The sequence below is a fragment of the Panthera uncia genome, assembly GCF_023721935.1.
Source record: "Panthera uncia isolate 11264 chromosome D3 unlocalized genomic scaffold, Puncia_PCG_1.0 HiC_scaffold_8, whole genome shotgun sequence".
In the NCBI taxonomy this organism is placed as follows: Eukaryota; Metazoa; Chordata; class Mammalia; order Carnivora; family Felidae; genus Panthera; species Panthera uncia.
In genome coordinates, this window is record NW_026057586.1 from 8,859,578 (window position 1) to 8,883,011 (window position 23,434).

Below are 23,434 nucleotides of genomic sequence, written 5' to 3' on the forward strand. Positions count from 1 at the left end.
CTTAAATTATTCAATAATTGTATGAGCAATGAAGGTTTTAAAAGACAAATAATGAGTGAAGAAGTTAACAAAGCCATAGGTTTGCCTGATAAACCTCTGAGTGAAAATAAAACATTTCTGAGGATAAAGTTACTAAGCAAAATAACGTCATTCTTATTCAAGAAATGGACACTGTCAGTAATGTAAATTCATTAGGAATTGACTTTGATGGCCTTTCTACTCTTAGATTAATTCATCATTTTCCTGAGACACATCAATTACCACTCTGTCACATTAGCTTTCTGAAAATGACCCACCGTGTGACCTGAAGGAAGAGTCAGTTGCCAGAATGATTTAAGAAAACAAGCCTCCAAAAAGCTCCACAAAAGGCATGTTGACTAGTTCATGGGGCTTTACCCCATAGAATACTGACCACTTTTTCCAATAACTTTTCACTTCAAAACGTGTTATTTGGAATGGAGAATACAAACACTGTATATCTACAGAATCAAGGCTTTCCAAGTACAAAACTCCCTGTCACTGAATAAAGTAGGTAAAGCAAACGAGCATTTAAAGGTATCATTTTTAGAAAAATGGTTGGGAATTACAACTCTACTTTTCTCCATTACAGCAAAATCAGGACATATTTTGATAAATATTAGCCTATATGTGTTTGCTCCCATTTTGGTTATTCTGTTATGTCCTCTCACTTTATAGTCGGCACAAATTCCACTTTTCCCTTCTTTTTCCCTCATTTGTCTTCTCTTGTCCTCTCTTCTCTCCTCTCCTTTCTGTCCTCCTAAAAGTTCCTGGAAACAAACAAACGAAGGAAGAGAGGTGGAAGTAAAAGCTCAAAAAGAGATTAGATTTGGTGAAGCCCTTCAAGTTTTTTCTTTTTCTTTTCCCCAAGCCCTGAAGATGTTATTTTCTTAACCTCACGATTTATGGGTTGTCTTGAAACTTACTTCTCTCTGTGTCTCTCGTAGGCATGGTCCCATCTCTCATATATCATATTGATTAGTAATTTTGCAATGTATTCATTAAAAATTCAGGTGTGCTGCTGTTTTTGTTTTTTAATTGTAAAAAATTGATGCACACATAGCCTTAACATAGGACATGAAAACAACCACAATATGGACATTCATGTGATGAGATCATCTGTGTTAAGCAGAATCTTTGTCTTTAAATTAACAGTGCAATTTAAAATTAAAAGATGTTTTCTTTAAAAATCTATTCCCTGTAATACTGAAGCCGAAATATGCAAAAATGTATGCAAAATATAGCACTCTATATATTTCAAATATATATGCAAAATTCTTCCCCTCTTGTATAATAAGGATTTGTACAAAAAAATCATCAAACAATGAGAATGTTACAGTTCAAGAAATTAACACAATTTATCGATATGGAGATTTCCATGAATACCAGGTAGTTTTGTGTCTGTCACAGACATTTGTTAAATGCAATAGATATAAATATAATGTAGTAAGAGAACTTACACCTCTTTTAGAGACTGATAACTGAGTGGTTACTGTTTTATCACTTACATGCCAACACTTATTTCCACTATCTCTCTCATATACAGTATTTATATCCACATAGATATATGTTACTTCTATACGATAATTATATACATATATACACATGATACTCCTATATGGAACTTGCATGCATAGCTTATATACATATAAATTAGGTATTATTAAAATAATATTAAAATTACAATTTAGTTTCATGTTATAATAAAATCTGCACTATTCTCTGGACTTAGGCATGTTCTATATGCAGCTTTGATCCATTTGGCATTTGGGGACACAATCTTGATCCCAGTGGGGATCTCTGTGGCACCAAGGATTTTGACCTGCAGCTGTTCTGTGATAATTATTTTGGTTCATGTAGGGAGTCTGAATTCTTAATGAACAGTAAGAATCACCAGCACCTCTTCCTGGTCGTCAAGATAATATATACTTGAGGAATAGTTTTCTGATGGATGAACACACCCACTGGGTTGGTTAGGCTTCCAGAATCTTCTCAGTTTCCAAGTTGTGTTTAGTTCTAAGTGAAGAACCGCACTTGTCTCAAAGACCCCAGGGACGGACTCTGTGCCCTGTTGACAGGACATGCCGATTGGTATATACCAATCGTATATACCAATATATATACCAATGGTATATACCAATGCCAGTTCCAAACAGCCCCCAATCAACTCTCGTATTTCCTAACTGACATACTTTATGTTATAACGTTTTGAGGTAACCACATAGGAATCAAAATGAAATAGGATTAATTACTTCGCCTGTATTCCCATTCTACTTTATTCTTAGCAATCAACATGATGTCCTATTGATAATGATTTATGTATTTATATAGACTTTAAGCCCATTCTGGGCAGGGATAATGATTCGTTCATCTTCACATCACCCACAGAGTATAATATAAACGCTTGTTAGTTCAGGTGAGTCAAACATACCCAGGTATTTTGGTGATCAAACTTGTTTCATAATTGAAATAATTCTGTGCTTCCACAAGTAGAAACACATAAAAACATCTCTACAGATGTTATGTATATCGGAACCACTATTAAGGCTGGTTTCATACAACATTTTGCTGTAACAAAATGGATATTTGCACTTGCAAGTCACAAACCACTAATGCAATTTAATCTTGTATTTGCAATTAATCTCTAGAATCACAAGAAATAAGGAAAGGTGAAATGGAATTCAACTTTTCTGGCCATCTTTAGCTTTTAGAGCTCATATGAGTATGAACTACTTATATAACTAAAAGATATGAGCTTATCAAACTCACTTTTAATTCACTGGTAAAGAAATGGAATGAAAAGACAGAAGAGTTCATTAAGATACTATATGTACTAGGGGCACCTGGGTGGCTCAGTCCATTAAGCGTCCGACTTCGGCTCAGGTCATGATCTCGCGGTTTGTGAGTTCGAGCCCCGGGTTGGGCTCTGTGCCAACAGCTCAGAGCCTGGAGTCTGCTTCGGATTCTGTGTCTCCCTCTCTCTCTGCCCCTCCCCTGCTCATGCTCTGTCTCTCTCTGTCTCAAAAATGAATAAAACATTAACAATTTTTTTTTAAATAAAAAAAGATACTATATGTACTTTAATGGAAGAAATAGAAACAAGATGTAAATGTTTTGCAGCATGTTGACACTAAAACACACAAATTGCAACTGCCATTAAGAGATTATTTTTAAAATCTAAAAACAATTTATTTTAAAGCAATCCCATTTATAGCAGTAATTATGTCTACTGACTTTAGGATAAAATAATTCCAAGATAACCTAAATTTCTCAAAGCCAGATTTTGAATTTAAATTTAGTTTTAACATTTATGTTATAGGCTACAAAAGCTATTTGAAACATGATGCATTGTATTGACTCAAAAACAATTTTTCTGAGACTAAAAAAGAACCAGAGAAGAGTAAACGGAATTGAAACTAAATTGAAACGTTTATGCAGATCCTTACTAAAGTTACTGACAAATGCCTATTACACAGTTGTTCAAACTAACGGAGAAACAGACTTACTTAAAAATAAGATCAATTGCTTGAAAAACACTGGGGCAAAACTGTAAAAGGAAATGAAAAATACAAAGGTCCATCCTTTCATTTTCTCTTCCTTTTAGAAAAGCTTGAAAGTATTGGATTTGTCACAGTTGTAACATTTTCTTTTTTTTTAATATTTTATTTATTTTTTATTTTTTTTAACGTTTATTCATTTTTTTGAGAGACAGAGAGAGAGACAGAGCAAGAGTGGAGGAGGGACAGAGAGAGAGGGAGACACAGAATCCAAAGCAAGCTGCAGGCTCTGAACTGACAGCACAGAGCCTGATGCAGGGCTCGAACTCACAAACCGTGAGATCATGACCTGAGCCGAAGTCAGACGCTTAATCGACTGAGCCACCCAGGCACCCTAATAGTGTAACATTTTCATACAAAATCTGTTACACTGTTTCCATATGCATGAACAACATTATTCTACTTGAGAAAAAGAGCAAGCATTAGATGTTAAATAGTACAAAGGAAATATTCAGACTTGGAGGTGGGTAAAAGTTAAGGCAGCGTGAGGGAGGCAACTTACAGTGAGTGAGAACATTTGCTTCCAAGAAACCCCGATACCTTGATTTTTTCCTGCAGTTCAATTTGTGAGGTCTTGAAGTCAGGACCTGGAGAGTTTGCACTTAATACATTTCTCCTCTCCAGAAGCTCTTCCATTTCTTCCACTTGGGCCTTTAGCCTTCTATTTTCTCTTTCCAGTCCTTGTTTTTCTGTTTCAAGTATTTCCCTCTTGTCCCGCTCCAAGATATTTTCAGCTTGCAATCTCTCTAGCTAAATACAGAAAACACAAAGAAGCAACATGTAGCATTTGTAATTATCAAAAGGCAAGGCACCCAGCAAACAAGCTCCCACTAAGAAAGGTTCACAGACACATAGATTTATATAATTTTTAAAAAGAACACTGTATTTGTCTGAAAAGTTGTGAACAACACGAAGATCCTAAGACCAGGCCATGCCCTAGATAAATGCAGTCTTCCTCTTGGTTCATGAGACATTTCTATAATCGTACAGACCATATTTGTCAAATAAATATGTCAAATGAAAAACGATAATATTCTGGTGATCATCTCCACTTAAATGATGAACATTATCCATTGGGAAGGCACGAAATAATTTCTTGAGTAATTTTGGTTGGATGAATATAGTGCATGTATTCATTCACTTATTATTTATTTACTCTACCTTTATTTATTTATTTACCATACCTTTCAAGTTCCACATATTATACTAGTCACCGAGGACAAAGACAAGCGAGTGAAACAAAATAGTATAATCCATAATTAAAGTACTATAAAATATAGTCAAGCACACATGAGTGAGTGGCTAATTGGATTTCCAGAGAATTGGAGGTTGACAACCATGGCCAGGGGGCCACATCTGACCCATCTCTTTTAGTATACCCCATGATAATAGTTTTTCATTTTTTTATAGTTGAAAACAATTAAAAAAGAATACTACTTCAGGCACACTGACATTATACAAAATTCAAATTTCAGTGTCAAAAATAAAGTTGTATTGGAATGCAGTCATGTTCATTCATTGACATATTGCTTATGATTATTGTCACACTAACAATGGCAGAGTTGAACTGTTGAGACAGAGGCTGTATGACCAGCAAAGCCTAGATTATTTACTATCTGGCCCCTTAGGGACAAAGTCTGCTCACTTCCAATTCTGTCCCATGATTCTCAACCACGGCTGCACATGAGATTGCCTTAGGGAGATGTTGGTAATTACTGGTGAACAAGAACCCACCTCTAGGAGTTTTGATTTATTGAACTTAGGGTAATTTTAATGTCTCTCTCCCTTGGTCAGTTTTTGTTGTTTTAATATTTTTCTATTTAGATTTTAAAGAGGCAATATCAAACGTGTTTATTTTATTCAGTTTCATTATGTTTAAATATTTGCTCGTTATTATAATGACATTAAATTATAATTGCCTGCTATGATTATTTTTTTTCTTGTTCTGGATGTTGTAAGTAGAAATGATTAGTAGCTTTTTTAGCTCTAAATTCTAATCCTGAGCTCTGAATTCTAATCTTGACTTCACCATTTATTCTGTGGGTAAATTTGGTAGGCAACTTAATCTCCCCATGTGGACAATTTATTCTCTAATGTAACAGGGTCTGTGAGAAGTAAAATTAATTAAATTGACAGGAAAACACTTTGCATAGGAATGTTCTACTTAGAGAAAAAACACTGTGGTCATATAATTTGGGGAAAATAATTATATACGTATTTCTCTCATAATTTGAGCATATGTATATCCAAACGTCAAAGTAATTTTATGGCATACATCTGTATGGTGAAGCCACACTTCACAGTAGAAAAACAAGTAGAACCTATTCCTGATTCTGTCACTTATCATTTTTTGGCTGATTCTGAATAAAATGTTTCCTCTTTTTGTTCTTTTTTAAAAATAAAATTCGGATGAGAACACCAGACCCACCAAATCTGTGGAATTATAAGGGCTGAATGAAATCGGTTATTTGAAATGCCTTGTAAACTATGTAACATGATTAAAATGTGAGACATTTTTAAACTGTTAAGGATAGAAATTGGAAATTATTGATTTTTACATAGTTTTAAACGGCTTGATTGCAAAGTAGATTAGTATTATAATATTATAAAGTATTTTTCATGACATTTTAAATTCTAAAAGAGAGATCAACTTAAGGAAAATGTTAGACTTCAAAAATATCTTTGGAAATGAATTTGCATTAAAAAATTTCTAAAACACCCTTTTTCATATACACATAATTATACCATTATTATAGAAAATAGTCTGTTCCCAAATCAAAGAGATGTTCTGGCTTCTAAAAAACAGGAAACAAAAATTACATTCTTGAGACTGGACCTTGTATATCAACTAAATATCATAAACTAAGGGACCAAATTTTAGACGATGTGGTTAAACATGTGGAGTATCTATTGGGGGATTTAAGGTGAAAACAGTATTTCAAAATCCAATTACCAATATGACATTTCTTTAATTATTAAGGTTCATGCTTAAACTTTTTGACTATCATCATGTCACTTATGAGAATTAAAATAATAAAGCTGTAAGAAAAAATCATTAACTTAGTGATGAAAATTAATTTTAGGGGCGCCTGAATGGCTCAGTTGGTTAAGCATCCAACTTCAGCTCAGGTCGTGATCTCATGGTTTGTGGGTTCAAGCCTCCATGCTTACAGTGTAGAGCTTGGGATCCATACCTGAGATTCTCTCTCTCCCTCTCTCTCTGCCCCTCCCTGACTCATGCTTTCTCTCTCTCTCTCAAAGTAAATAAATAAAAATAAAAATAAATTTTTTTAAAGAAAAATTAATTTGGGGAACAAATATATATTTTGGCCAAGGGGATATATAATACGATGGTATGTCAGGGTATTATGAAACTGTAGGCATTTAAAAGAAATTAATGAAGTCCATTTTATTACTAATAACAGGTAGCAGATAGAACTAAGTTTTTAAAAAAGTAACAGATTGTTCGATTGAATAAACTCTAAATCTTTAAAAAAAATAAAGGAATGATTTTACCAGTCATAACAACAAATCTTAAATAATCACGTCTGATTATTTGTTATTTGCAGCCTATTAACACAGTGTGATTATATGATAAATTTATGTATACAAGACACAGCAAAAAAGTAAAGGTTATGTGGAAATTGGAACATCACAAATATTATAAGCAGTTTAAAATGTTTTAAACATTTCTTTATTTTTGAGAGAGACAGAGTGCGAGCGGGAGAGGGGCAGAGAGAGAGGGAGACACAGAATCGGAAGCAGGCTCCAGGCTCTGAGCTGTCAACACAGAGCCCAATGCAGGGCTCAAACTCGCAGACTTCAAGATCATGACCTGAGCCAAAGTCGGAAGCTTAAGTGACTGAGCCACCCAGGTGCCTGATATTATAAGCAGTTTTATTTCTGTTTTCATTTCATACAATTTTTTCTTATCAAATTATTCTTTTCCAAGAATCATATGAAAATCTACCACATTAAAAGCCATTCAACTAAATGCAAGTTAAAAAGACAAAATAAACATCAGGTACTATTTTAAGCCCTCAGATTTATGGTACGCAATTCCAAGAATCACCAAATTGAATGCAATTCCATTGATTTGCTTCTACTGATCAAGAGAACATCTTAAAATATTTTAGTTCTAACTCTAAAATTCTATGAATTTTAACTAATCATGGATACTATTGTTAAATTTCAGGTAATATGAAAAATTATTGAAAAAATGTTTTCTAAAAATTTTAAGGTAAAATATATATTCTTTTCAGAGTAATCAATAAAATATTTGTTGCTTTAATGATTTCCAATGTTATACATATTAAGCACCGAGAAAAATATATAAATACCCAACTGTTCAGGTGTTCAACAATTATTGAGTATTTATTATGTAAGAGGCAATGAATATTCTATTTCCAAAATACAAATAAACACATAGGTGTAAATTGGGTAGAGATTCACGGGGGAGGAAACAACCTGTGTTCTGAGAAAGGCCTGTGATAAATTAGGCAATCAGAGGTTATTTGAATGAATAGTATATAAGCTGAAATCTGAAGTTTAAGAAAGCAAAGAGTCAGAATCAAGGCAAGAGTGTTCCAATAGAGGAAGCAGGGAATAGGTTTGAGCATTCTAAGAGGCAAGTGTTCAATCATGGTGTGGGGTAGAGTAGGATATAAAAGGAATCTGGACAAGCAGGCAGTGGTTCTTGAAAGTAAGTGCGAACACAACAATCATTTGAGTTGCTTGTGGAAAATGTAATATTGTGATTATCCTTAAAGATAGAATACGGGGTCATTTATAAACATTTACACCTACTCACTCGATATTCACCAATTATTAGTGCTTGACAATTTTGAGAAGACATCAAAGATCCCAATCAATGCCATAACTAGAAAGTAGGTTTATGAAACCAGAGCTGTGCCATTTTGTTCATGAGCCTGGGACCTGACACAAGCTACGTAAGTGATCTATGAGGAGAAAGTACACAATGGTAGTCTCTAGGAAACAGCATTCCTATATTTCAATCACAACAATTACACACAAAACAAAATTAAGAAAATCCTAGAAGAACCAGTCATTTAGCCTACAGTACGTAACACCAGGAGGATTTCTCAGCTTTACTCTTAAGTCATTTCTCAGCATAGTTCCACTGCATTTTGCGACAGGTGAACGCAGTGACGTAAAGACAAGACTTACGGCAAAATGACCTAGAGTTGGGTCCCAATTCTCTTAATCTTGAAAGCCTCCATTTTTCATTTATAAAATGTAGAAAATACTTCCTAGAGCCTAGTCTTATGAGGCAGAAATTCTATTATTTAGGGGAAATATTTATTCCAAACTCAAATATTTCATGTGATAAATTTGTTTTCTAAAGAATAAAACATAGCAACGGCCAAATCAAGTAAGGACGGATGAAAATAGTCTATTTCTTTTTCCTATTTTATCAAAATGATGATCATTTTGTAAATGGACCTTGTCAACTGAGGAAAGCCCCAACAGAGAGCACTGTGTGTGACATTCTGTAGGCCAGTGAGGAGTCACCTGCAACCGATGTGGATATGCCAATACTATATTTGCAGATATTCAGAATTTTCATTTCAGCCAAGTCAGCCATAAAATCGGACTACAAACTATGATTTTTGGAAGTTAAAGGTAAAAGGCAGGAAGCTTGCTATTTCCTAGCAGTAAGATGATTACTCTTTTACTGAGGGTAATATATATTCTTGGTAAAGAACCATATAGGCTCTTATCCTTACAATAATCCTGTAAGTTTGTACTTGCTACCATGAGGAAACTGGGGTCCTTAAGAGTAGAAGTAATTCTCAAGGTAGGCAGAGAGCCAGGTCTATGGTTCACCTAGAGGTCCTCTCTGATTCCAGTCCTGAGCTCATTCTACCCATACCACGCTAACAGCTGCTAATGTATGTATATATCTGCAAGCAGTAACAACCAACACATTTTGAATCCATTGTACTATGTTACAGCAAAAGTATGTTTTCTTTTGATATATTTTGGGGTTTTGATCCTTCCTTCATCTTTCTCTATCAGCAAATTAATTCAGAGGGAAAGCAATTCTGTGGACTCACATGAAAAAGTCTGGCAACTCAAAGCTAATGCACTGTGCATATTACTGATGTCAGCCTTCCCTGAGTCTTTTAACATTCTTTCTCTAACCAAGACTTAGAATAAAAAAAAAAAAAAAAAAAAAAAAAAAAGAAGAGAAAAGAAAAAGAGTTGCGTAAACTCTCTGCTAAATAAAAATCTACTTCCCACTTGTCCACAGTTAAATACAGCTCAGTTGACAGCTCACACCCTCTTCTACCAAAAGTCAAGAGAATAATAAATGATTTTAGTAACGGGTAATGTCACATGCATTTTACTTACTTTAGTTTCATTTTAAATCTTAGGAAAATTTCTAAAAGTAAGGAGCCCCAGAAGTAATTTGAAATAAAATGTGTGCCAAAGTTACATAGAAGAAGAGGGATCCTCGTACAAAAGAATTAATCTAGATACAGACACTATACCCTTAACAAAAATTAACTCAAAATGTATTATAAATGAGAGTGTAAAACACAAAATTGTAACAACTCATGGAAGATATGTAGCACAGGAGAAAATTTAGATGATTATGGATTTGGAGATGACTTTTTAGATACATAACCATAGGTACGATCCATGAAAGAAATAATTTGATAAACTAGATCATTAAAATTGAAAATGTCTGCTCCGTGAAAAACAATGTCAAGAGAAGGAGAAGACAAACCATAGGCTGAAAGAAAATATTTGCAAAAGGCATATATGATAAAGGACTGTCATCCTAAATGCACAAAGAATTCTTTAAATTCAACAGTAGAAAACAAACCACCCAATTGAAAATAGGCTGATGATGTATAAATAATAGACATCTCACCAAGAAGATATACAGATGTCAAATAAACATATGAAAAGATGCTCCACATCATACATCATCAGGAAAATGCAAATTAAAACAATGGGATACCAATACACAACTATTAGAATGATGCAAATCCAGAACACTGACAACACCAAATGCTGGCAAGAACGTGGAGCCACAGGAACTTTTCATACTTTGCTAGTGGGAAAGCAAAAGAATATGGCCACTTGGAAAGGAAGTTTGGAGGTTTCTTTCAAAACTAAACATTCTTATCATATTATCCAGTGATCATGAGCCTTGGTATTTAGCCAAAGGAGCTGAAAACTTATGTCCACACAAAAATACACACACACACACACACACACACACACACACACACACAAATGGACACAAGGGTGTTTATAGCAGCTCATCACTGCCAAAACTTGAAGCAACCAAGATACCCTTCAGGAGGCACAAATGGATACACTGAGATATGTCTAGACAGTGGAATATTATGAAGCCCAAAAAAGAAATGAGCTATCAATCCATGAAAAGACATGAAGGAATCTTAAATGCATATTACTACAAAGCCAATCTGAAAAGACTTCATACTGTATGATTCCAACTATATGGCATTCTGGAAAAGGCAACATTATGAGAGACACGGAAATATATTAGTGCTTTTCAGAAGTTGCAGGGGATTAAAGGAGAGGCTGAAGATAGGGGAGAATAAGTAGGTGAAGCTCAGGAATTTTAGGGCAGTGAAGGTACTGTGCATGATACCACAATGATGGATACGTTATGTTTGTCCACATTATATAATGTCCAACACCAATACTGAACCTTAATGTAAACCGTGGACTTAGGGTGATAATGATGTGTTAGGGTAGGTTCATCGGTTGTTACAATGTGCCACTCTGGGAGGGATCTGATAGCGGGGAAGGCTATGCATGTGCAGGGGTGGGACGCATAAACCTCTACACTTTCCCCTTAACCCTTGATTTTGTGGTGAATCTAAAACTTCTTTTAAAAAATAAAATAAAAGCTTTTTTTAAAAAAGAGATATTTTTGTATTTTGAATATTTACCCTTTACCAGATATATGTTCTGCAAATATGTCTCACTAATCTTCGGCTTGTGTTTTAATTATCTTACTAGTGTCTTTCATAGCAAAAGTTATAAATTTTGATAAAGGACAAACGAACATTTTTTTCAAAAAAAAAGAGGAAAGCCAGAGAAAAGGGAGCCCTCGTGCACTGTTTGTGGGAACACAAACTGGTATAGACACTGTGGGAAACAGTAAGGAGACTCCTCAAAAAATTAAAAACAGGATTACCATATGATCCAGTCATTCCACTACTGGGTATTTACCCAAAGGAAATAAAAATACTAACTTGAAAAGATACATGCATCTCTATGTTTATTGGGGCATTATTTACAAGACCTAAGACATAAAAGCAGCCCAACTGTCCACCAACTAATAAAGAAAATGTGGTGTTTATATATATGTATATGTATATGTACATACATACATTTATATATATATACATATATATACATGAATACATACACACATATATGAATATTACTCAGCAATAAAAATGACTGAGATGTTGATATTTGCAACAACATGGATGGACCTAGAGGGTATTATGCTAAGTAAAATAAAGACAAAGAAAGACAAATATCATACGATTTCACTCATATGTGGAATTTATGAACCAAAACAAATGAAATAACAAAGAAAAAAGAGACAAAAAATTACAGGCTCTTAAATATAGAGGACGAACTGGCAGTTGCCAGAGGGGAGGTGGGTTGGGGGATGGGTGAAACAGATTAAGGGGATAAAAGAACATTTATCATGATGAGCACTGAGTAATTTATAGAATTGTCAAATCATATTCTATACCTGATACTAGTAAGACAATATATGTTAATTATACTTCAATAAAATGGAGGCCAAAATACATACTTTTGATTGAACATGAATCAAAAGCAATGCAAGAAAATTACAAAAAAACAGTGTTTCTATGTATAAATAAGTCTATACATATTAGAATGACAAGAGAAATACATTTATAAAGACTTGCTTACACCCTGGCAGAGAAAACTTACGGATTTCACAAAGAAAAACTCAAAATGGGTATTTTGGACCCCTGGTTTTACAACAATGGTGGGGCAGCCTAAAAAATTCTTACTGGTGTTACAAAATTTCATACACAAATATTTTCTCCATTTCAATGTACAATCATCGAACGATGATGTAGGTGATATAATAATCATCTATTCATATCCTAGTAATTGTCAGGATTTTAAAATGTGAATAAACACGCTGTTATTATGTCAAGCATAGAAAACTGTTTACGAACATGTCCTACAACAACCAGAGAAAAGCGATAACCTAAACACAAAACAGTGCAAAGATGCTTTTGTGCACCTCTCCTGCCAAGCTCTGATATGCTGCAGTGGATTTCTCATAAACTTGATCAGGCATGAATTTCACAGAAGCAGTGCTTCCAGAATTTGAGAAGTGAAACACAATAGAGTTTTAAAGATACGGATTTTGTTCCAATGAGAACAGGACCAGAGGTTTATGTAAGGTAGGTCTAATGGAACTTAATTTTGCCATGGGCTAACTACACCCTCCAGTAGTACTGAGTACTAAGGAAAGCTACGGTAACACAGTTCTTAGCAAGATCTGTGGTAGGAAAATAAGTACATTATAAGAAAGATGAAATTAAGCAAGCTATGAAAGGTAGACCTTCCTTATTTCCAAAATCTCTCCTAAAACTAAATTTAAAAGTAGACAAACTCTCTTGGCCCCAGAGTTAACAAACAGGTTGTCTCGGAGATTTTGATAGCTCGCAGTATCATTTGACCTAGAAGGTATATTGACTAACTGCACATACCCTGATGGTTCAGATAAAATAGAAAGATAACATTAATTATTAACACTGAGCTGTAAAGGAGAAAAAAAGTGCATATATAATTTACAGAAGAAAATAGTAGAAAAGGACAATGAATTAAAAATGAAATAGTGGCAAGGACTTATGAGCTTCCCCTAAATCACTACTTTACATCGAGAATGACTTAGTAGAACACGTTTATGTTTCAGATATGCTGCTTTTTAGTATCTGATTTGGGGGGAAATTGCACAAAAGAGATACATTGATGAATTCTTTTTTTTAAAAAGATACATTGATGAATTCTTTAAAAAATACATAAGAATAAAACATAGTTTGTCTTGATTAAGCCAGAATTACACAATCTTTATTTTTTTACATTAAAATGAGATCATTCGTTCAAAAGATTAATATTATAATGAGGCGAGTTAATTCCTTCCATTCATCTTTAGTCTAAAGTCAGCACTTTTTACCAGCTCCCTATTCACAACTGGTTTGCAATGACAAATCTGTTGACAAATCAACTGTCCATACGTGTGTGGCTCTGATTCTCGTCTCTTATTCTATTTCTTTGGTCTACCAATCATTGCACAAATACTACTCTATTTATTATATGTATTATATACACATAATATACATATAAATATAAATTTTTGCTGGTGTATACATATTTAATTGATCTTATACCCAGCAGTATCCCTAAACTCTTGTGAATTATATTTTGTAGGTTACTTTCTATTTTCCAAAGAGATAATTATGTCATCTGTAATAATTACAATTTTGTATCTTGCCAATTCTTATTATTTTATTTCTTTTTCTTTTTTTGTTGAACTGTCTGGCATCTGAAGTAGAATCTTGAATCAAGAAAGGGATAGCACGCTCTGATACTCCATCTTTAAATAAAGAATTTGCTCTAAAATGTTGCTACTCTATCAAGTTTTAAAAGTCCTCTTGATTCCTAGTGTGCTAAAATATTTTTCCGTACAATAATGAAATAAGTTGTAGCAACTGTTTTTATTTTTTTATGTAATCTTTGAGATAACCACATAATTTTTTCTTTTACTCTGTTTAATGTGCTGATTTATGTGACAAATTACCCAACGTTACAATATATCTTCCGTTTCTGTGACAAATCAACCGTTTTTATTTACTATGAGATTAAGACTCCTTCTACTTGGTTAATATTATTGCCTCTACATATACATGTGAGAATGATTGTACTTTTCCTGTCTTATACTTGCCTAGGTGGAACATTAGGATTAAACACAGTAGAAAAAGTTGGAATTTTTTTCCTCTTTTTCTCTTCTAGAATATGTTCTATAAGATTGGAATAATTGGGATGCCTGGGTGGTTCACTCAGTTAAGTGTCTGACTTTGGCTCAGGTCATGATCTCGCGGTTCATGAGTTTGAGCCCTGCATCAGGCTCTGTGCTGACAGCTCAGAGCCTGAAGCCTTCTTTGGATTCTGGGTCTCTCTCTCTCTCTCTCTCTCTCTCTCTCTCTCTCTGCCCTTCTGCCACTCATACTCTGTCTTTCTCTCTCAAAAATAAATAAAAACATTAAAAACATTTAAAAATATTGGAATTATTTACTTCGAATGGTACGATGTAACCACAAAGCATTCTGATACTGGAGTTTTATTGTAGGAAGAGTTTTAATTTATTAATTTTAATTTACTTTATATAATGTTATAAATAAATTCAGGCTTTCTATTTATATAAGAGTCATTGTGGGTAAGCTATATTTTTCCAATCAATAATTTATTTCATGTAAGATTTTATTTTTATTAGCACTGTCCCTTCATAGTGTTTCCTTATCTTTGTAAATCTCTGCTCTATCTAAGGCTGTGTCCCTTTTTAATTACTAGCTTTTTCTAATTATAGATCTTGATTAATTTTACTTGAATTTCATTTCAGTTTATTTCTTTTTTCTTTTTTTTTTTTAATGAAGAACCAACTTCTGGTTTTGTTGACTGTAATACACTTTTTAAATGTATTATTAATTCCTAATATTGTCTTTTTTTTCCTTTCTTTCTACAGCCATTGTTATTTTTTTCTATTAGAATATTAGCTCCTTAATTTTTTGTCATTGTTATTTTGTTATTCCAGGTACTCCAAGAAGCAGCTATACAATGGGATTAAAAATGCAATGACTTTATTAGGAGGAATGCATCGGAGAGAAAATGAGAAGGGAGTCAGGAGAGGCAGGGGGCAGCTGGATTGCAATCAGGGCTGACTTTGAGTCAGAGGGAGAGAGGGAAGAAAAGACAGTTGGGTGGAATCATCTTAGATGTCATTGCAGTCCAAAGAGAGTTAGGTGAGGTCACAGAGGAGCTGTTAAGTTAGCGAGAAGGTCACATCTCCCAGAAACAAGGAGGCTGCCCTCTGTTGGGAGTAGCCTGTGGGAAGCATGATCTTATTGCCTGGATTTCAGAGTACAGCAGTTAGAATTCTGGGTTAATTACACTCCCTGTAATTGAGATCTGAGAGTCACCATCCCATGGTGCACATAACCGTTTCCTAATATAGTCACTAATGTTATAAATATCCCTGAATTTTGCAGAATCCCTCAAGAATTCGGTGTTTTATCTTTCAATCTTATATCCCATTAAATTTATTTCTTTGACCTATAAGTTATTTAGATGTCTGTTTTCCAATACCCAAATAAACAAGTTTCTTGAAGTTATTTTCTATAATCAATGCCATAACAAATGACCATTCATGGTCAAAAAATAGTATCTTTTGGGAATTACACAGCTTAGAACATGACCACAGACTAAGTCCCCATCTTTCCACACAGCCTCCAAAAGTCAACAAGAAGAAATAAAATCACTCATTCTGCAAATATAATTGAGACTTATTTTATTGTTTTTTAAATTTTTTTAATGTTTATTTATTTTTGAGAGAGAGAGAGAGAGAGACAGAGACAGAGACAGAGCACGAGTGGTGGAGGGGGAAGAGAGAGAGAGAGGGCGACACAGAATCCGAAGTGGGATCCAGGCTCTGAGCTGTCAGCACAGAGCCCAACGCAGGGCTCGAACTCACAAACTGCGAGACCATGACCTGAGCTGAAGTTGGACACTTAACCTACTGAGCCACCCAGGTGCCCAAGAGACTTATTTTATTGTTTTAAAGTTTGTTTATTTCGAGAGAGAGCGTGCATGAGCAGGAGAGGGGCAGAGAGAGAGGGAGAGAGAGAAGGAGAGAGAGAGAGAATTGCAAGCTGGCAGAACAGAGATGCAAATTGGTGCAGCCACTCTGGAAAACAGTGTGGAGGTTCCTCAAAAAATTAAAAATAGACCTACCCTATGACCCAGCAATAGCACTGCTAGGAAGTTACCCAAGGGATACAGGAGTACTGATGCATAGGGGCACTTGTACCCCAATGTTTATAGCAGAACTCTCAACAATAGCCAAATTACGGAAAGAGCCTAAATGTCCATCGACTGATGAATGGATAAAGAAATTGTGGTATATATAGACAATGGAGTACTACGTGGCAATGAGAAAGAATGAAATATGGCCCTTTGTAGCAACGTGGATGGAACTGGAGAGTGTTATGCTAAGTGAAATAAGCCATACAGAGAAAGACAGTTACCATATGTTTTCACTCTAATGTCGATCCTGAGAAACGTAACAGAAACCCATGGGGGAGAGGAAGGAAAAAAAAAAAAAAAAAAGAGGTTAGAGTGGGAGAGAGCCAAAGCATAAGAGACTCTTAAAAACTGAGAACAAACTGAGGGTTGATGGGAGGTGGGAGGGAGGGGAGGGTGGGTGATGAGTATTGAGGAGGGCACCTTTTGGGATAAGCACTGGGTGTTGTATGGAAACCAGTTTGACAATAGATTTCATATATTGAAAAAAAATAAAAAAATAAAAATAAATAAGAAGTAAATAAATAAAATTTTTTTAAAGCCTTAAAAAAAAAAAAAAAAAAGAACAGAGCTCAACGAGGGGCTCAATTTCATGAGATCATGACCTGAGCTGAAATCGAGAGTTGGATGCTTAACTGACTGAGCCACCCAGGCGCCCTGAGACTTAGTTTATTAGAAACCTCGATTCACATGTAAGAGTTACAATATATATCCAGGAGCTGCAGAGTCCTCTCCAGAGACCATGCAGGAGCAGAGTCGGATGGAGTTGGGCATTAGATGGAACCCCAGCTAGGGTGGACCGCTGCAGGGGAAGTCACATCACCCTCCACCAGGAAACACTGAGAGTAAACCTCAAACCGAGAGGACCAGAAAATCCTCTACTAGAAGGAATGTAAGAAAGGAGCTTAGAAAGTACAAAGAATAATAGCTGTCAGTCTTGAGGTGGTACCAGTTATGGGGGAGATATATCCTAGAAGGCAAGAGTGTCATTTGGGTAATTCCAGGTAAAGAAAAATTGGAAAGTAAGAAGTTGCTCTTAAGGGTCCTATCAAAGAATAAGAATACAGATTAATCTGCATCCTTCTACCCAAAAGCTTTAATTAAAAACAAACAAAAAACCCAGTCCTTTGTGTGTCAACTAGGGGAGCACTCTAGAACTAGGAAATTAAGTACACAACCCACCCTCTTCATTATTCCACCTTCTCCCACAGAAATACTTGTCATTATTGTCGCTTGTCTAGGAAAACCCTACCCCCTTCATCACAACAAACAAAAAGAAATTCAATATCCACACAAAACTACTAAAAGTAGAAAATAAAATAAAGATCAAAACTTTCAACTGCTCAAAAACAAATAATCCAATTAAAAAATGGGTAGAAGGGCATAACCAGACCTTTCTCCAAAGAAGACAGGCAGACGGCCAACCGACACATGACAAGATGCTCAACATCACTCATCATCAGGGAAAATGCAAATCAAAACCACAATGAGGCATCACTTCACACCTGTCAGAATGGCTAACATTAACAACACAAGAAGTAACAAGTGTTGGTGAGGATGCGGAGAAAAGGGAACCTGGTGCATTGTTGGTGGGAGTGCAAACTGGTGCAGCCATTCCAGAGAAAAACGTGGAGTTTCCTCAAAAAGTTAAAAATAGAATTACTATTATTATGGCCCAGGAATTCCACTCTGGAGTTACTGACCCAAAGAATATGGAAACAGTAATTCAAAAGGATATATGCACTACTGTGGTTTTTGCAGCATTGTTTATAATAGCCAAATTATGAAGCAGCCCAAGTGTCCATCAATAGATGAATGGATAAAGAAGGGTGGTACATACACACACAATGGAATGTTACTCAGTCATAAAAAAGAACCAGATGTTGCTATTTGCAACAACATAGATAGGAAAAAATACTTTCAGCTGCTGAAAATACTCCTCATGAAACTATCACAGGACAAAGGAAAACTATAATACCACACTCCAACATAAATTCTATTAAAGCAAAAAGAGAAAAAAGTGTAAACCATAATATTGGATACAAGTGAACTAACAGAGTGTAATTCATATTGATTACATAACCCGGAATATAGTTTTTCAAGTGATTTTTAACACAAAACTCTCATTTAATATCCAATGGGATATATTCTGAGAACAGTGAGGACTGCACAGAAATCTTTAATTCCACTTAAGAGGACTATTATGGGTAATAACATTGATGTTGTGAATTTGTAACGATTTTATGCATGTTTTTTTTAAATTTTTTATGCTTATTTAGTTTTGAGACAGAGAGAAACAGAACATGAGCGGGGTAGGGGCAGAGCAAGAGGGAGACAGAATCTGAAGCAGGTTCTAGGCTCTGAGCTGTCAGCACGGAGCCTGAGGTGGGGCTCAAACCCACCAACTGTGAGATCATGACCTGAGCGGAAGTCGGACGCTTAATCAACTGAGCCACCCAGGCGCCCCTTATGTATGTTTTAAGACAAAACAAATAACTTTATATATCAACATTATTGGGAAAGAAACAAAGTTTTAAAAAGAAAAGACATAACAAAAAAATTAAGAAATGAGACATTCACGTTGGAAAGTGGTTTGGTAATTTTCTAAAAGCTTAAGTTTTTACCTATACTATCTATCAACCAGCAATTCCACTCCTAGGGATATAATTTCCACTCCCAAGATTAATAAAAACATGACCATAAAACGTAAATAAATTAAAATATATTCAAAGTTGTATTCTTTACAATCAAAATCTTAAAAAACATGTTCAGCCACAGGAGGAGGGATAAACAACTCTCGGTGTATTCATACAATGGAATATTATTATATTGTTAGTAAGTAAAAAGGAACAAACTACTGATACGCGAAACACCACACATGAAACCAAATATGATATAATAAGCAAAAGAAGGCTGGTGCCATCAAGTATTATTAGGTATGTTTCCCTTTATATGAAGTGCTGCCCAATGGGCAAAATGTGTGGTACCTCTAAGGTGGGAAATTGGGAAGGGGCGTTAGTAAACTCGAGAACTTTACAGGGTGGCAGAAATATTCCATATCTTGCAAAGAGTGTGCTTTTTACAAATGCTTACATATTTCATGATGCACTGACCAGTACCACTCAATATCTGTTCTTTAAATTGTGTGTAAATTATACCTCAGCAGAAAAGGTCAGCAATAAATACTTAATGCTAAATTTAAATGAAAATTTTGAAATATGAATGTGACTTCAGTTTTCTGTCTACAGAAAGGATGTGTCTACAGAAATATACTGCAAGGGAAATGAACATGTTCAGCACCCAAATCTTTCCAGTAAGATAAACCATAGCACATTGAGAAATCCTTGCCTCCAGACCTGAAGCTAGCTAGAAAGTACAAGATGAACCCAGAACATAATTGTGTCTGAAAACAGTTAATCACTTGGTGATTAATGGTAAAATGTCATAAGGACACTAGTTCCAGCTTAAAAGGACTCCTACTGGCTAAATTTGGGGCAATTTGAGCATCAAAAGTGAAATCAATATTAACATATAATACATCGAAGAAAAATAAATTCATAACTCTATAATACAACTCAAAGATAGAAAAAGAGACAAAGAGAAAACTTTTTAAAAACTTTTTTTTTTCTTTGTTGCAAAAGGATGCCAGCTAATAAATGTAGAGGGATAGTGGAGTTAGAACTCTGGAAACTATGAATTATAACAATTATAACCAGTTCAGATAAAAACAATCAACGGGTGCCAAAATCCTTAGAGAAAAGATATTTAGAGAACAGGGTAATTTTAGGATATCAGACAATTTTCTGAAAGATCATTCACTAATTTCAAAATGAGTATCATATTGGAGAAAGCTACAAATCCACACCCTAATTAAGCAATCATGTTCAGCATCACTAACAGCAGAACAACATTGCATTATGTTTCTCTTTATGTGATTCATAAGAAATACGTATGTAATGTACATGGTACTCTTGCTAAAAAATGTTTAGTCTGACTGTAACTAGCCTGTAAATCAGTGGCTCCCAGCCAGCATGGTTTTACCCAAAGGGGACATTTAGTAAAGTCTGAAGACATTTTTGGTCATTACATCTGGAGAGATGTTACTAGAGTTTGGTGGACAGAAGCCAGGGATACTGAGAAATGTCCTACAACACAAAGAACAACACCTCACAGCATGTCAACGGTGCTGAGGTTGAGAAATCCTGCTCTAGACCTACTTTCCTCTTTACCGGTAATTCAGGACATAGAAGAATAACCAATACTATTAGCAAACAATTAGACAACTCCAGAATGTGGTATATTCTGCCACCGGACTAATCTGATTTTTTAAAATAGTAATGTATGAGGAAATAGTGGGAGAAGCAATTCTAGAGTAAAAGGGTGATTAAATAAGATAACACCTATGCATTAATAAACTCAACTGCATTAAGACAAGCAGATCAAAAAGACATTCCTGAATAGAGGGAATTTAAATATGAACCAGATCTTGATTATATTACAGCTAATAACTTCTTAGGATTGATAATTGTGGTTATGTAGGAAAATGCCCTTACTCTAAGATGATACATGCTAAAGAATTTGAGAAAAGTATTATTTTATTTTATTTTATTTTATTTTATTTTATTTTTTTACTTATTTATTTCAGAGAGAGATAGCGTGAGTGGGGGAGGAGTAGAGAGAGACGGAGAGAAAGAGGATCTCAAGCAAGCTCCATGTTGCCAGAAGAGAGCCTGACACAGGGCTCAAAGTCACGAAACCGTGAGATCACAATCTGAGCTGAAACCAGGTCAGACGCTTAACTGACTGAGCCACCCAGGTGCCCCTTGAAAAAAGTATTATGATGAATACAACTTGTGTCCAAGAGGTACATTAATTACAGAGATTAATCTTAAAAGATAACAGATAATGTTAAATTTAAAAATTAATAAGCAGAATGAGGCATATGATAATATCACTTATAATAGTTTAAAATGTACATTTTCAAGAATATATATAAAGAATAGATACATATTGCAATGGTTGCCTATGTGGGGAATGCATGCAACAGAGGGATATATAGACAATAATAAATGAATGAATGAATGAATGAATACAAAGAAGACAGGGACTTTGCAGAGACCCATAGTGACAACGTTCCATAACTAAGGCATATAGCATAGCAAAAGTCTCTGCCTCAGAGTAGCAAAATGAATCCACATATAAAAATATAAATATTAGTGTACACATGAGGGCCAAAATATAATTCAAAGAGATAATTGTATTTTTTAAAAAAGAAACATATTATGGTTGACTCCAGTGAAGACATCAAAAGGGAGAGAGAGAATGAAAAAATCTATATTTTCTGGAAAGACTCAAATGAAGACAACTGTACTAATAGTGGCCCTGAAATACACACCTTCTGGATGTGATTCTGGTACTTGAATGAATGGATCCCCCCACCCCTGGTGGTACTGGATACAAACTATGATTCTCACCTGTGATCTAGGATAACATTGAGGGGAAGCATAGAGTTGAAGGAGAAACACCTTATGTAGTCGCTTAACAGTTAAATGATATAGAAGCAATGGTAATGATATGGATTTTGGATGTGGCCAGATTTTATTAAATGACTTGGAAGCCATAAAGAAAATAGCTGACAGGCTCGGGTCAGCCAATTTTCAAATCACAGAATGTTATTAAAGCCAGAAGTTGTTCCTGACTGTGTTTAAAGAAGCTCTTATCTCCTGAATCCAGCAGGCAGACTGAGTGTCTCTAGTCCCAGGAATTAATCTTATGTGGAAGAGCTTCTCAGGAGACAAAACAGTCTTGACAGTTCTCCAGAGGGCCCCGGGAAGGAAGCAGTGGGACCTTGGAACCTAGAAAGAGCTTATTTGAGTGGATGCACTTGAACACCTTGAAGCACTATCCTGTTCCAGTGGGACTGCAGAAACGAGTTCCTCAAACACCATGTAGACACAATCCACCTGCATGGCCCTGGGAAACAGCAGACAAATGGTGGGTGATGATGGACAGCCAAATGTCATCAAGTGGTAACCCAATCTCACGTTCTCTTTCTGGATGTCGTATCCTTGCCGGACCTCAAATGACCTTGATGTTCTTCAGAACATCTCATTGGTCCATGATATTGAAGACATCATACTAATTACATATGATGAACAAGAAGTGGGAAGTGCTCTGGGTGCCCCAGTAGCTCACAGACATGTCAGAGAGTAGGAAGTTCATTCACACAGATTAAGGATCCTACCACTCCAATAAAATGTTTAGGGACCCAGTTTTCTGGAGCATGCTGAATCATCACCTCTAAGGTGAGGAACAAGTTAACAGCACTAAGAAAGAGGCAGAATGGTTGGCCTTGGAGACTGGAGATGCCGCACTTGGAAATAAGGTTTTGACCCATTTACGGAGTAACTTAAAGCATGGCATTTTTGAGTGGGGCCTAGAGCAAGGGAGGGAGCATCCGGTCCAAGCTGTTGCATTAAAATATGTCACAGATGAGAATGTATTGTGGAGACTTTGACAGACCCCCAAAGAGGAGTCACAGAACAGACCCTGAGGGTTCTCAAACAAGGCAATGCCATCTCCAGAAGTGAACTACTTTTTATTGGAAAACTAGCTCCTCAACTGTTAAAACCAGTTCCTAGTAGAGAATGAGTCCTGACCATGGGACAATAAGTGACTCTGTGGCTGGAGCTGCCCATCATGGTCTGGATATTACC

At 35.3% G+C, this 23,434-nt stretch overlaps 1 protein-coding gene across 1 annotated transcript in view; it reads right to left on the bottom strand.

The window, feature by feature from the left end:
• Nucleotides 1–487: 487 nt before the first annotated feature.
• Nucleotides 488–23,434, bottom strand: part of CCDC102B (coiled-coil domain containing 102B) — a 161,497-nt gene continuing 138,550 nt past the window's right edge. The window contains 3 exon segments of the mRNA XM_049619641.1: nt 488–530; nt 532–788; nt 4,116–4,325. Coding sequence (XP_049475598.1) covers nt 488–530; nt 532–788; nt 4,116–4,325 — 510 coding nt within the window.